Raw genomic sequence first — 14,934 nt, 5'->3', positions numbered from 1 at the left:
AGCTGTAGCAAGTTTGTAGTATTTAATTTTTATGTTAATGTTTTTGAGAAAATGAATTAAAGATTAATTTGCAAATCACTGCTTGATCAGGCTCATCTGTGTCAATTATCTACATGTAATGCAGCAAGAAGCATTCAGTAGTATACTGCTTGTGATCGCGTTGTTCTTCCGATCAGCTTTCTTCCTTCTTTTCCATGCAAAAGGCAGTCCTTCTGCAGGGTTTCCCTGGGCTTGTTATTTTGAAGTAGCTCTTCCTGAATGAATCCGTTTGTGGCACATACTGCAAAATACAAGTTCCTTCTTTAGGCTTAGTTTTATCCATTTTGAAAGAGTTTTGGTTTTAGAAAGAAAAAAATACCGTGTCACCAAAATATCTGGATGCTCCTTTTGTAGATGGGCAATTCCTAGGAGCATCATTTGGCAAACTGAAACTCCGGATTTTCTATAGTTTCTTTTTTAGGCATTGCTTGTTTTTCGCCTAGCTCTGGCCCACAAGACGTGGCCTTTCACTTCCATAAGAGCTGGTCTGTCCAACCACTGAGAACAGCAGGATGATTCTTAGGTTTCCTTTTGTGTTTCAATACCAATCAAATAACAAAGAGGAGAGAGAAATGTGGGAGATAATTCTGATGTACCGGTTACTATGCTTGTCAAGAGCAGGGAGACTGTCCAGCTGAGGTACAGGCTTTATCCAGTCAGGTCTTGAACACCTTCAGGGATGGAGGCTATCCAATATCTCTGGACAGCCTGCTTGACTGTCCTCATGGCCAAATAGGTTTTCTTGTTCAGTTGGAACTTTTTTTTTTGTTTCAATTTATGACCCTGTTACTTGTCCACTCACTGTGAGGAGTCTGGCACTGTTGTCTTGAAAACCTTGTAGCATTTTAAAGTATTCAAGAAAATTGTTTTTAATTCTTTGCTCATGAATGACTTCTTGTGTTTTGCTTTATTTTAGATAAATCCAGGACAGATCTGGAACAAGTACCTAAGGTATGGTTTCTGTGAACTCTAAACTTTTATAAGGATTTCTCACATATATCCTTGAATATATGGATGTACTCTCCTGTTATGTGGAAGTCTTGTCCAAGCTGATCACTTGAACTGATTATCAAGAGTGTCTGCAATGCTCAAAATTTACAAAAATTAAGAACAAGCTGCTTTTTCTTTTTCATTTTTTTGTTTGTTCATTTTGTTAATTTTGACTATGATGTTAATGTTGTTCTTACTTAAAGTAGAATACAAATGCTGTTATTTTTTTCATCTTTAATAGTTAAAACCTTAGAGCTGGGCAGAATTAGCCACCCTGTGTTTCAGGAGGAAGCGGAAACTGGGGAGTTTGATAGATGTTTGAGTATTGCATAGTGTGCAACATAGCATTAGGTTTAACTCCTTGAATCCTCAAGGAAAGCCCTCTTGCATAGGTGCTTTCAGCATATATGATATGTTTTTATGTGACGGGTTGACAAAAGATACAACCCTAGATTCCACTTCAGTCTGAATACTTTTTTAGAGGTACATTAAGGAGTCAGAGTGTTAATATGGGTCAGCATCTCTGTGCCAATTGTGTAGCCTGTTGCTTCAACAGCTGTGACTGCAATGTTTAAAGCCCCAGAAAAAAGAGTGTGTGAGTGTAGTGTGATGCTGTAGCCTGTGTTGAACCTCTTAAAATTACACTTCACAAATAAAGGGAAAGGGGAGGTACTGTCTACCTCCAGGTTTATACCAATTTTGTCAAGTAAAAATAACATGATCGGAGAGAACTTCAGACTGATAGCTCTCTGAGATGTGTAGAGTTAATGTCAAGTGCTATTGAACCTTTCTACGATCAGCGCATTTGCTGTGCTGTGCTAAAGGAGATACATTTGAGGCCCTGTTCCCTTCCAGGCAACACTTGGTGCACGTGAACAGCTGACTGGATCCTCAGTCTGGCAGAAACCAGGGCCCCAGAAATGAGCGTATCAGCAGTGGGATGCCTCTGCTTGCTCTGATCCTTTAGAGGATCCACCTGCAATTTGTTGTTTAGATCCTGACCCAGGTCATTTTGGAGTGGATTTCCACTTCTATGGAAATAAGCATTTGTCAGATCACGCATGCTTTTACGGTATGAAGTGAATCAGTTATAAGATCTGTTTGCTTGGATAAATGAAAACTTGTTTTTTTGGAAAAGAAAAAAAAGATTAGTTTTGTTAACCAGGATGTCTGTTAAACTGGCAAGGATGAACATAGGGGTGAGAGACATGCTTTTTTTTTTTCTTTTGCTTTTCTGTTTCAGATTTTTATGAAACCAGATTTTGCCTTGGAAGATTCCTTAACATTTAATGCTGTTTTACCATGGTCCCATTTTAGTACTGCTGGTGGAAAAGGAAATCGTGACGCAGCTTCCTCCAAGTTACTTCAAGAAAAGGTAAGAATTTGATGCAACGTGTCACGATACATCCTAGCTGTTACTACAGAGAAGCTATTGGCAGCCAAGTCCATTGCTGCTGTCCTGTACTAGTTGCTAAGACATCAGTATTGGGGACTTCGGCAACTTTGGTTTTACATTCCATGAGAGGGATAAGCTAGAGGTTTTAGAACATCTGCTAAGACTACTGCTTTCTCATGTCTCAGGAAAACTCCAAGGCACGGTGTTTTCTGTGCTAAAAGAAATACTAAATACCAAGCTTTTGTATGTCAGGAACTTCCTCTTACATTTTGTTATGTCATCTGTGCTGATCCATTTTGCATTTCACAAAGGACTTGCATATGTTGGAGAGCAAGAAAGCAGAGCTGTTTCATTCATATTGGAAACAAGTCTTTGCTCATTTTTTTTTTAGTTATGTATTCAGTATAGAAATCCCCTAGTGAATGACTTCTAAGGTATAAGTACCTGTGAAGTAGTTATAGAAAATCAAAATAATTTTTGAGTCTATTCTAACTTTAATTTTCCTTCCTGCTTAACCTACAAAAGCTTCTGGAGCTGTCATTTAAAAAAAAAAAAGTGAGGTGACTAGGAAAAAAATAACACGATCCTCTGGAAGATGTTTCCAAATTTCCAGGCGTTAGTCTTCCTGCTTTCCCTCCAGGTCAGGAGGGACAGGCAGGCTCTGCTTTAAGATAACTGATAACTTGTTCCTTCATTGCTTTGTCCTCACATGCCTAGAGGCGGCTTTTGGAAATACTCCTTTGGAGCTTTTGGCAGTTGCTGTCTGAAGTTGAAAAGGCAGTGTCTGGCACGTGCTTGAAACTTTCAGAGTGTGCCTGGGAGAAGGGCTGCCAGCAGCAGGATGGACACTCAACAGGGACTTGAGTGAAAGAGACCCAGAGCCCACTTTCCAGCAGAATGAGAATAAGGTTATAAGTAGCTGTGAGCCATGCTTTTGTAGAGAGATGATAGAAATATCTAAATAGCATAAAGCAGTTCTGTTGCCTCGAAAGCCACATGCATGACAACCAAATTATTACAGTTTCATGCTGCCAGAATTGGCCCAAATTTTGTTTTACTTGGTTTAAAGGCTCTGAACTGCCCAAAAATTGTTCTCACTTATCAGGTGTAAATATGCATCCTGTTGCCCAAATTTCATCCTTAGCTCCAGGCACAATTTTTCAGCAGGATTTGGAAAACCCCGCCAGAAGCACACATATTTAGGCTATTGCTGCTTACCTACTCGAACAACTTCCCCCTGACATTTGTCCATCTTACCTCCTATTTCCTGCCCTACGTTGGGAATGTCAGCTCTTTGAGGCAGGTAGTATTTTTTTGTTCTGTTTGTTCTATAATGCTCGGCATAGTGAAAGGGCATCTGGGTGCGACAATCATGTAAATAAATGATCATGATAACCCTTTCTCTGATCCCTGTGTCACAGCCTGTCTCGGCTTCTCCCATGGGCTAGGTGTGTCACAGCTGGCTGGTGGAGGACATTTTTGATTAAATGTTGTACAAAAAAAGATGGCTTTGCATATTGCATAAATCCCCGGCATTAAATACATGCAGGATGAAAATAGCTATAAGACAGAAACATTTCTCTGATGTTTTTTTTTTCCCCTCAATTTCTGGATGGGCCTTTTGAAATTCAGCGTGAGGTTTGAGTGCATGGCACCTCCTAAAAAAACAGGTCATCTGAGTATTAGCATTCAGATGAGCATCCTAATGCCTCAGTCCTTTGAGTTTGCATATTCAGCGTAAGCCAAAACACAGAGCTTTTGCAGCTCAACTGATCAGGCCAACCCAGTGGCCTGGTAACACAAAGAATTTGAATTTGTTCAACGCACAGAATTTGAATCTCAGGTTCCAAACATGTAGGTATGCTCTGTCTCTGGGACAGCGCACATGATATAACCTTAGGAGGAGCTCCAGCTGGCTGGCATAAAGCAACAGCAGCCAGACATCTCCTGAGGATTTTTCTACAAAGATGATGCTACAGCCTTTTAACTGAGCAGACCCAGAGCTGTGCCATCAAGCGCAGTCATGATGCATCTTTATCAACTTGAATGGCTCTAAGTACGTAGTATATTTGCACATGTATGCTGTCCTTACATGCAAGCCAGTACCCAGAACTGTCTCTTGGTTAATGGCTGTATTGTAACAGTGCCAGTGTGCAACCCGTGTGGTACAAAAGCTTGGGTATTTTAAAACTATTTGGCTTTCTATCTTGTCATTTTCAAGCAGGAGAGACATCAGGTCAGCCTTCCCAAAGTGATTTTTTGAGCTCGTTGAGAAACAAATGAACAAACCACAACAGGTGGTATTTGCTTGCCACTCTGACAAAGGGTTTAATATAATATTATAGCATTTTTTTATTATTAGCAAAATGTCCTTGTGATACAATAAGACGTTTCGGTTGTACTCTCAATGTATGTTTTCATGGTGATAAACATGCCAAGCCATAACAATGCTGTTCAATTTCCCCTTCCCTCTTCCCAGCTGAGCCATTATCTGGACATTGTGGAAGTCAATATTGCTCATCAGATTTCTCTGCGCTCTGAAGCATTTTTCCATGCAATGACCTCTCAGCATGAGTTGCAGGACTACCTCAGGAAAACCTCCCAGGCTGTAAAATTACTTAGAGAGAAAATCTCCAAAATTGATAAAGTAATGTGTGAAGGATCACTTCGAGTTTTAAGACTGTCGCTCACAAGAAATAACTGTATAAAAGCATACAATAAACTGAAGCTAATGGCTACTGTACACCAAACACAGCCCACAGTACAGTTGCTGTTGTCCACTTCTGAGTTTGTTGGAGCTTTGGACTTAATAGCAACAACACAAGAGGTGTTGCAGCAAGAACTTCAAGGCATTCACAGTTTCCGGTAGGTAACCATCTAGGAAATTAATAAAATGCAAGCAGAGCTAGAGGGTGTCAGGCAAGTTCTGCTGGCTGATTGGGTTTGTTTTACCTGTGTTAGCTCATTCTTAGAGGACACGGTACAAAAGGTACAAAACGTAAGTAAAGCATATGTAGTGTGACTGCTGCATGTGCCAGATAAATTTTATTTTGGTGAACTTTTAATATTGAGATGCTCTGTACTTCATTCTTGTCTACAGGTGGTTTAGGGGTGCAGTGACTGGACCTTCATCTTGCAGGGTTTATAGCCCAGAGCTGAGAGATGTTTCTAAGTGGTGGTCTGCAATCCTCATGCAGAATAGGTCTGCCTCCAGCCTGTCCTCGTGCTGGAAGAAGCTTTGCAAGCAAAAGCCAGCGCAAAGCTATCAAATCATGGCTCAAAATGTAGTCTGAGGTTGACAGCTGGTCAGATGGGATGTGTTCAGCAGCACCTCCTCTTGGGGAGAGCTCTATTTACAGTGGCCAGGGGTGCATCTTCCCTGCTGAGAAATCCAATTCTATAAGCTGCTGGAGTTGGGAAGAAACAGTGGGAAGGTGCTGCCTGAGCTCCTGCTGCTGGTTTTTCACCTGTTTGCTGTTGTCACGGGAGTTAGTGATTCCAGGGTCCCGTGCTGGTTGCTGCTGTTAATGGTGGGTACTCAGAGCTCTATTTGGGAGATGGTGCTGCACTGGGCAGGGTCCTCTGTGATACGCAGGAGTGTCAGTACATCAGAATCCTTTTAGCTGGTGCAAAATAACCTATCATAACTGCCATGTGCACTACAACAGTGTCATATGCAAAGCTGCCACTGTGATAGGATGCTGGTAGAAGCAGTGTATGTTAAATAGGTTCAGAGGCTTGTATTAGCCAGTTGAGGAGCTGTCTACTTAGTTTCATAAGTTGATGCTATTTTTTTGTTTGGTTTTGAGGCTATGTGGTTCCTGCAACCCAATGGTTTCCAGTTTTTGTAATTAAAAATGTGGTTGTTGCTCAATAACTGCAACATGAATATTGAGAACTTTATATGGTTACTACTGTGGTCCATCTGTGCTGACAAGCTCCTCTTCTAACACCCTTTCTAGCTGGTTCAGAAAAAGAATCAAATTTTACGTAGAAGAAACTCAGAAAAAGTCTTTAAAAGAGAAATATCCCACCTTTTTTTAAAGCTAATAAACTTGACCAAGTCATATTTGTATTTCAGTTACTGATACTGAGTGTACTTCTACAAACCTGAGAACATCAATCAGAATTAGCTTTTTTTTGCTATCAAGTAACCTAAGTTACCTGCAATATTAGCAGAGAGTGCAGTTATGTTGTCATTGTAGTATACCTGATGTTCCAAGAATGTGTCATTATTTTAAATTCACAATCAGATGTGGTACATACTTGCAGGTAAATATCTTGTCTATAAAAAGTGATTTCTGTGAATAATGTCGAGTTAGTTGGTATGGTAGAATTAAAAATAATTTTAGTTTCTTAAAAAAGTGGTATGAGTGGGAAGTGTCCTCTCTGCCTTGGATAGTAAAGGTTCAGAGAGCTGAATTAAATGCAGCTTCACTCCTCAGCCCCACCAGGGATGCAAACGCAGCTCTATCTCTGACAAACCCAGCACGCTTGCTCCCAAGTCTTACAATAGCCTCTATGTATTGCATGTCTGGAGAAATAATGTGCAATGAAAAGATGGAGAACTTGATGAAAACTGCTCAGTAGAATGTTGGTTTTGAAAACAATAATAATAAATTAATGCCATACACAAATAGTTCATCTTTTTTCCACAAAATACTGAATGGCTGTTCGTGGTTTGCTGTGAGCAAGAACACTGCAGTTGGCAAGTGAGATAAATACCTGTTTTATCTGGACGAGAGACAAGTTTCCAAATAATTGCTATCTCTTTTTTTTTTCCTAAAATATTCAGTATCATTTTTTTTTCTACAACCAAACCAAACAAACTTGTTGCTTTAGTGTATTGCGTGTGACAGCTTGTGGAGTTTGTAGTTAAACAGACATTGTTGGCTTTAAATCAAGTCATGTTGCAGCATCATTCAATGCAAATTGGTGTCTTTAATATAGGTTAATATCCCCGGTGATTATATGTATCTGTTATAGCATTATGATTGTTACTAGCTACTATCGTAGGGCAGAATTACAGTTTTAGAGCTCTTTAACACTTGCAAGTTCGTCTTTTTAATTAAAAAGATGAACAAACAGCGTGTTAATTAAATTACAAATCTATACTGCCAGTTTTTATGTTGTTTTTACAATCCTTGTTTGGGGTGTTGGAGATCCAGTACGTTTTTTACACGGGTGTGTTGACAAATCAGACTTCATACAGCAAAGCACAGATGCCTGGAAGCACTGTTCTCATCTGTATATTTTTAATGAATTTTTGCCCTGCACTAACAATTTTACTTAAGGGAGTTTTAGTCCAACTACAGTTGTCCAGCTCTTGTCAGATGTTTCCATATTTATGAAGTGCGAGAGGGTAGGTTACGTTGGGTTGAAATACATGGGGTTGATTTTTACAGATACTTGTGATCTCAGCGGTCAGTGGAAGCTGGAAAACCAGGAGTGTTTGGCACCTCCGAAGTTCCCAATTTTATTTTTACTCTGCTAAAAGTCTCTCTAGCTGCACAGCTTTTAAAGACTAGTCGACATGTCTGATGTGAGAAATTCCCTCGTGGCTTTGTATGAAAACAAATTGCAAAATATGGTTTAAAATCTGCAATATATGAGAAAGTATTTTTAATTTTGAATGGTATAAAAATGGAAAACTTTAAAATTCTTGTGTTCTCTGAAAGCCATTCTGTCATGTGAAGCTGCTTCTGTATCTCAGTCATGTAAAGTAAATACCTTGACCGTATGAAAAGCTCAAATGCTTGAAGTGGAAGAATATTCAGCAAAAGAAGCATTTCTTCTTTTTAACAGCTAGATACAGTCAAGCACTGAGTATTCTTGGTTCTGGTTCCCTTCATTGGGAAGAGAGGGTACTCAGCATCTTCCGACAAAGTCTTGCATCCAATTTTAACGTTCCATTAACATTCAAGTCCATATGTTTTTGCTGCAAGGTGATGGTGCCTCTGAAAAACGTGTGGTTTCAGCTGCTCTAAGAACTGAAAGGTTTGCGCCTCCCATTAAGCCAGCATTGATTGCATGGAAATTACCTGCTGGGTGGTTATTTTCTTCAACTGTGAACTAATGATTCATTTTCAGGTTGATTATTTAGCTCATATCTCAATGGCTGTTTTTCTTAGGCATCTTGGCTCACAGCTTTGTGAACTGGAAAAGCTGATAGATAAAATGATGATTGCAGAGTTTTCAACTTACGCTCGCAATGATTTAAATAGACCCCTAGAAGATGATTGCCAAATTCTAGAAGAGGTATGTCTGTTATTGAAATAAACTGTCTGATGAATATGCTTGCATCTGTAACATCCTTAATTAGCACTAACTAATTCATTCAGGTCCCTAGTAGCAACGTTATCATTTCGCACAATTTCTCATCCAAATTTTCCCCACACCTATTTGTACTTCATCTAATTAAATAATTGTAACTAACCATATCGAACTGCAATCCAGTCCTGCTTTATTTTTTTATTTTTAATAATCAGTTCGATTTTAAATGTATAGTGAGTTTTAGTTTGGACACTTCATGAACCTCAACATGTAAGTGGAAGAGGTCATGGACCCTTGTATCTGCTTGATTGTAAAAATTCAGTTTTGCAGTGAAAGTTGTGCATATTGTTCTTTCTCTGTCTCCGTATGCACTTACAGGTGTTTATATCAAGCATATGGTTGCCCTGAGTACATACTTCATTTGCAGGTTATCTTCCTTTGAAGATCACGAATTTCTGAAGATTAAGCTATTGTGATTGCTTTTGAGCCAGAAAAAGATCTTTTCTGGCTCAAAAAGAAAAAGATACACATTTTTCTGGATTTTGCCTGTACAATTCTGCCATAATTGCTAGACCCTACAAACTGTTTAGTCTTGTATAATCCATGGGTTTCATGAAATGTGGCAAATGGCAGAAGCATTTAAATATTCCCATTTCTGCCCTGCATTTTCTCCCTGTCTCAGTGCTGCAATGTGGTAGCCTCTCACTTGTGCTGGTGCAATTGTGTTGAGCGTCATTCTTGCTTGCGGTAAGGAAACTCATTAATCTTAGGAAATACGTGTGTTTTCAAGCACAATTGCATGAGCACAACTGAGGAACAAGAATGAAAATAACTGTGAGAAAGGGACTCCGTTAGCTGGTATTGCCACAGGAAACTTTGTACGGTTAAACCATGGCGTTAGTCTCAAGGCACTGGACTGATCTAAATTCTGTCCACTGTGCGTTTGATACGTGAACTCTTATTGCTGTGCAGATTCTTAAAATTGTTTCTTGTTTTCATCTTCATGTTTTTAGTGTGTTTCTTTTTCTTGATAGGAGAGACTTGTATCACTAGTATTTGGACTTTTAAAGCAAAGAAATCTCAATTTTTATGAAATATATGGAGATGAAATGATTATTACGGCAAAGAACATAATTAAACAGGTAAGCCAAAAGTTTCAAACTCATCTGACAAGGTTGCCTCAATCTCTTAAAAATGTGTTGCTGTTGTTCAAGTAGTTAAGAACAACTTTGAAATGTTTTGGTGGTGCATGATCTCATGTTTAGAGCAGCTGAGCTTACAAACACAAAGGACTTCCTGAAGCACAAAAACCTGTTTGCAGAGAAGACCTTCTGCAAGGAGTAGGTACAAGTAGCACAAGTATGGCCAAAGATCACAGCTTTCTCTGTGTGATTGCCATTATCCTGAATCCACTGATTTTAGCTTTTCTTTTTTCTTTTAGCACACAGCTTTCCCAAATAGTATAGTAGTTTCATAATACCGTTTCCAAAAAAAAAAACAAAAGACACCACCAAACCAAAACAAGAACAACAAAACATCAGGTTCTTGGCATAAACACATAAATAAATAAATAAATCCCAATTGAAAAAGACAAACAAAATACCAGCAAATGATACAGAAAACATTACTTGCCTCAGTGCTAGCTCAGACCTAGTATAGGCATGTGGTTAAAAGCTGGAAAACATCCCTGCCTTTTCTGAAGAGAGCAAGGTGAGTTAATGACGAAGGTAGAAGTGCTTGCCTGTAAGAATTACGTCAGAAATGAACCTTTGTCTGCGTTAGTCTGGTTGCATGCTACTTAGGGCAGTATATCTGTATTTTCAAACCAAAAGTCTTTGTAGATAAAAACAGCTAAAACAAAAAATGAACGAATGACTCCAGTTGTCTTCTCTGGAGAAAAATGCATGGATTATTTTGAACAGGGACGTGATGGCTTTTGTTTACAAACAAAAACTTAGGCTGAACTTTGAACATGTTTGGAATTTAATTTTTACTCATCTCGTTTGTTTGTTTGTTTGCATGCACGTGTGGGATATTATGTAGGGGTGGGGGTTTTCCCCCTTAAAGATACGTGATTATTTCAGGAGTCAGGTTGTGATGTGTTAGCAGCCACCCGTGATTTGTATCCCAAAGATGGGGAGACAGTTAGGTGGTGGGTTTGCCTTTAGAGTTCACAGCTGTGTTGTGAATCAGATTGGGAACTTCTCCAGCTTTTAAAAGTTTGGAAATCTTTTAATTTTTATTATTTTAAAGGTTTTGTTTCAAGCCAGATTAGCTTCCCGAGTCCATCTTGGACTGCAACCCCATGGTTCTGTTGATCTGGTTGAGCAGGGTGGGCATAAATAAGAGAAGCCAGCGTTGCTGATGCTTATGGTGGCAGAACGAGAAGGCAAAGTGACAAAGTGTGCGACTGCACCACTGTCTCACATAAGGACTTGGCTATGATACGAGTCCTTTCTCACTTGACAACACAATTTAGATCGTGTTAAGTGCCCCTGCCTCTCGTTGCTTGTTCCCTTCCCACCTGAAAGCAGTGGGAAGCTGGGCTGGGTCATTGCCCAGCTCCCTGAAAGCTCAGCGGCGGGTGGGAGCGAGCACTACTTTCTAGTCATGCTGTGTTACTATAAGCCTGGAAAAACAAGGGCATACACCTTGTGTGTACAGCTGCATGAATAGGTAACACCAGGATAAAGCTGTTCATCTGCCCATCAGTCTCCTGTTTTTTCACTTGCCTATGTAGACAGTCACGAGGAGACCTTTTTTTTCCCCCTTTAAATTCTGCTCGCTCAGATAGTGGGCATGTAGCTCTCTGTTTTCCTGCTCACCTTCAGCCATACATTGTTTTCCCCGTTCTGCTGGGAATATTTGTCTTTATGTTGTGGTTTTTCAGTTGCCACCTCTGTTCAGTAATAGATGAAGTTTAATCAACTTCCAGTAAAAGTTTCTATTAAATAGGGAAAAGTGACAGACTCAGAGCATTGCTGCGTGGCTTGTGGAATATGTTTGCGTCGTTGTGGCCTATTGTCTGAGCTTTTAAAGACATTTTTCCTTAATAGAGGAAACCGTTTCCCTCCCATGTCTCAAATGTGTTTCCTGTTCAGGCGCACTGCTGGGCTGTTTTGGTCAGTACTTCAGTAGCTCTTTACTGCCAGGCAGGTGGAAGAGCAGAGATCTGTAAGCACTTAACTAACTCACTGCGTAGTTCAGGAACAAGTTTTGTTTTCAAGAAGCTTCTGTACTGACCACCATTACGCAAAGCTTGGGTAAAATCAGTGTAGCTTGAGATGGCTGCCATCAGTCACCGCTTGGGTTGTACACATGCGTGTAAAGACAAGATGAGTCCGTATGCTGCTGACTCATTTCATCAGGTTATTGATTGACATTTGGAAGAAAACCCCTACTTCAGTCTAAACAAAGTTAATTTGTACCATGGGCTTACAAGACAGTAACATGAAAAGAGACCAGTGAACAAATCGCTGTAAAACAATAGATGGGTTTGAAATGAAAATCGACCGTTCTGGGGACCTGAAGAAGCCGTCCAGTTTCATGTGTACTAGCTGGAAGTGGTACCCCACAGCATCCTTTAAGGAAAGGCCACAGCACAGCAATAAGCGTGGAGAAATCTAGCAACAGAGGTCCTCTGTATTGTGCAACTAGATGTTGGGGGGGGGGGGGGGTTGTCTTGCTGGTTTTTTGTTTGTTTTGCTTTCGTTGATTTTTTTTTCCTTAGAGAAACAAGCTGTTAAATGATACATGTCTTTCGTTTTTGGTTTTATTTTTCCTTATTTAACTTGAGGTTTATTGTGCATGCTATGAAATTCAGCAGCAGTTAGAAGCTAAGATCTTTTTTTTGTTTTGTTTTTCCCCTTTAAATTTGACAGTGTGTGGTTAATACGGTATCGCAGATAGAAGAAATAGATACAGAAGTGGTTGTTAAGTAAGTATACAGCTAGATTATTTTTTTTTGTGGTGGGTGGGGGACAGGAGATGGATGCTTTTAGCACAGATAAATTAACTGTTCTAATTTTTGCTTCAGTTTCCCTATAAACAAGGATTACCCTTCTGTTTCACCTTAAGCCTCTGCTCCTGTCTGCCTCTGTGAGAATATACCATATTCCTTTTCTCGTTCAGACTCTAATGCTACAAATCTTTCCCTTAAAGTTACTTTTAAAATACAAAAATTCTCTGACCTTCGTTGCAGGAAGCCTAAACTACCATATCTAGGCATCTATTAACTACCTGAGGGCATTCCCTGTTGTTATAACCTGGGATTTTGTACTAAAATTTGACAGATCAGGCAACACCAGCTCTAAGAAAGGGGCCAGCAGGACCCTCACAAAACCCAGCAGAGGCAAATGCCACGTCCTACGCCTGGGAGGGAGCAGCCCTTTGCTAGATGAGAGGCAGGGGCTGGCTGGCTTCGGAGCAGCTTTGCAGGAGAAAAGGTGGCCGTGGACCAGCAGCACCTCCTTGCAGCCGCAGCCTGGGCTGTGTTAGCACAGCCAACAGGTCGAGGAAAATGATCCTTCCCCTCTGTTGGCACTTGCGAGGCTACATCTGGTGGCTGTGCTGTTTTGGACTCCCCAGTACAAGAATTGAGGCATTGAGATCCAGCAGAGGGCAGTGCTCAAAGGAGCTGGGTTTGTTCAGCCTCAGGAGTGGAGAGCTCAGGGGTAAGCTGCCTGCAGCTACCCCATGGGAGAGTTCTGGCAGAGATGGAGACAGAGCCAAGTTCCTCTGAGAGGTGGGCAAGGGGAGGACGAGGGGCAAGCAGGGAACAAGATGGAAGCTGAGAAATGCTAATTGAATGTTAGGAAACACAGGCTTTACTGTAAGGGTGGTCAAACCTTGGAAAAGAGACCCAGATTGGCTGTGGGATCTCTGTCCTGGGACATATTCAACCCTTTTCTGGGCATGGCCCTCAACAGCCTGATCTAGTTGGACCTGCATTGAGCAGGGTTTGGACACGGGATCTTCAGAGGTCCCAGCTCCAGAGGACCCCACCAGCCTCTGTTTTTCTGTGTCTCTGATTCTTTTGGCTCAGTAAAGGGTTACCCCAAAACAGTAAAACCAAGCAGACTAGTTGATAAAGCAAAGCGAGCAGCAGAATCTGCATGGCGTTCATGCTGAAACTGAGAAAAGACCGGGCACAGCATCATTTTTAAACATTTGGATATTTGTTTGCCATTCTCTAGCGTTTACTATTCTGCAACTAGGCCCTAACTCGGTAGTAGAGGGTTTAACTTTTGTTTGGCCAGTGACTTTTCTGCCCTCTGCTGCAAACAGCTGACTTGCACTTTAATAGCAGAAGTGGTCTCATTGCAATGCAGCAAAATGGGTTTAAGAACACGGCTTTTGTAATACTTGCAAAATGTTTGTATTTAATTTTTTTGTGGTTTCATTTTTTCCACACGATTTGTGAGAACGTTATTAACTCCCTCCCTTGATGGTAACACATACTTATCTTGGGGAAAAGAGCACTATGCCCTGGAAAAGCTAAATGGTAAATGTGAGGCTTTTGTTTCTCTAACATGATCTATTTTTATGCACCTCCTTCCCTATTCCACTTGCATACACTGTGTTAATCATGACTGTTGTTCAGGTGATGTCGTCTTGCCAGATAAAAGTTTGCACAGTTTTCCTTATATTTACAATTCCACTTACAGCATAGTTTTGTTCTTTATGTGCCAGTAGTCAGCATGGTTAGTAAATATTTGCTGTTTACTGAATACTGCTCTTTTTCTAGGCTTGCAGACCAGATAAGGATGATGAATTTTCCTCAGTGGTTTGACTTACTGAAGGATATTTTTTCTAAGTTTACCATCTTCCTCAAGAGAATAAAGGTAAGACATCATTTACCGAGATTTTCACATAGCTGGTTCAGACGTGACATGGGATGAAGTTACTTTCCATTTGAAGTTTCAAGGTGTTCATTTTGATTATAGAGTTCAAACTTTTGATTGAAAGAGGGATATGTGAATATCGGCATCCAGGGCAGAAATGATTAGTGCTAACAAAGAGAGCATTGAGAAGGAGATAATACCTCTTGTAGCGTGATTACATCCATTTCAGGCTGCTGGGGATTAGGGCAGAACTTTTGTATGTGTCAGATTGCTCCAAATGAGGTTTCTTTCACTGTTCTCGGAAACATCTGATACTGGTTACCATCAAAGACAGATGGGTCTGCCTCTGAATGCAAATTGCACAATAGAAAATAAAGCCAGGATTTAGTTTAA

The 14,934-nt window shown here is 40.3% G+C and overlaps 1 protein-coding gene across 4 annotated transcripts in view; it reads left to right on the top strand.

Annotated features, from left to right (window-relative positions):
• The window catches only part of VPS54 (VPS54 subunit of GARP complex), a 48,887-nt gene that overhangs the window by 14,335 nt on the left and 19,618 nt on the right, over window positions 1–14,934 (top strand). For all 4 annotated transcript variants that reach the window (XM_083832232.1, XM_083832233.1, XM_083832234.1 and 1 more), the window contains 7 exons: window positions 956–990; window positions 2,273–2,404; window positions 4,905–5,290; window positions 8,557–8,683; window positions 9,733–9,840; window positions 12,580–12,635; window positions 14,445–14,541. In XM_083832232.1, the coding sequence (XP_083688358.1) occupies window positions 956–990; window positions 2,273–2,404; window positions 4,905–5,290; window positions 8,557–8,683; window positions 9,733–9,840; window positions 12,580–12,635; window positions 14,445–14,541 (941 nt within the window). The remainder of the gene's footprint in view (window positions 1–955; window positions 991–2,272; window positions 2,405–4,904; window positions 5,291–8,556; window positions 8,684–9,732; window positions 9,841–12,579; window positions 12,636–14,444; window positions 14,542–14,934) is intronic.

The sequence above is a fragment of the Anser anser genome (genome assembly GCF_964211835.1).
Source record: "Anser anser genome assembly, chromosome: 3".
NCBI lineage: Eukaryota > Metazoa > Chordata > Aves > Anseriformes > Anatidae > Anser > Anser anser.
Note: the sequence above shows the minus strand (reverse complement) of the source record. Positions and strands in the feature narration are given on the sequence as shown.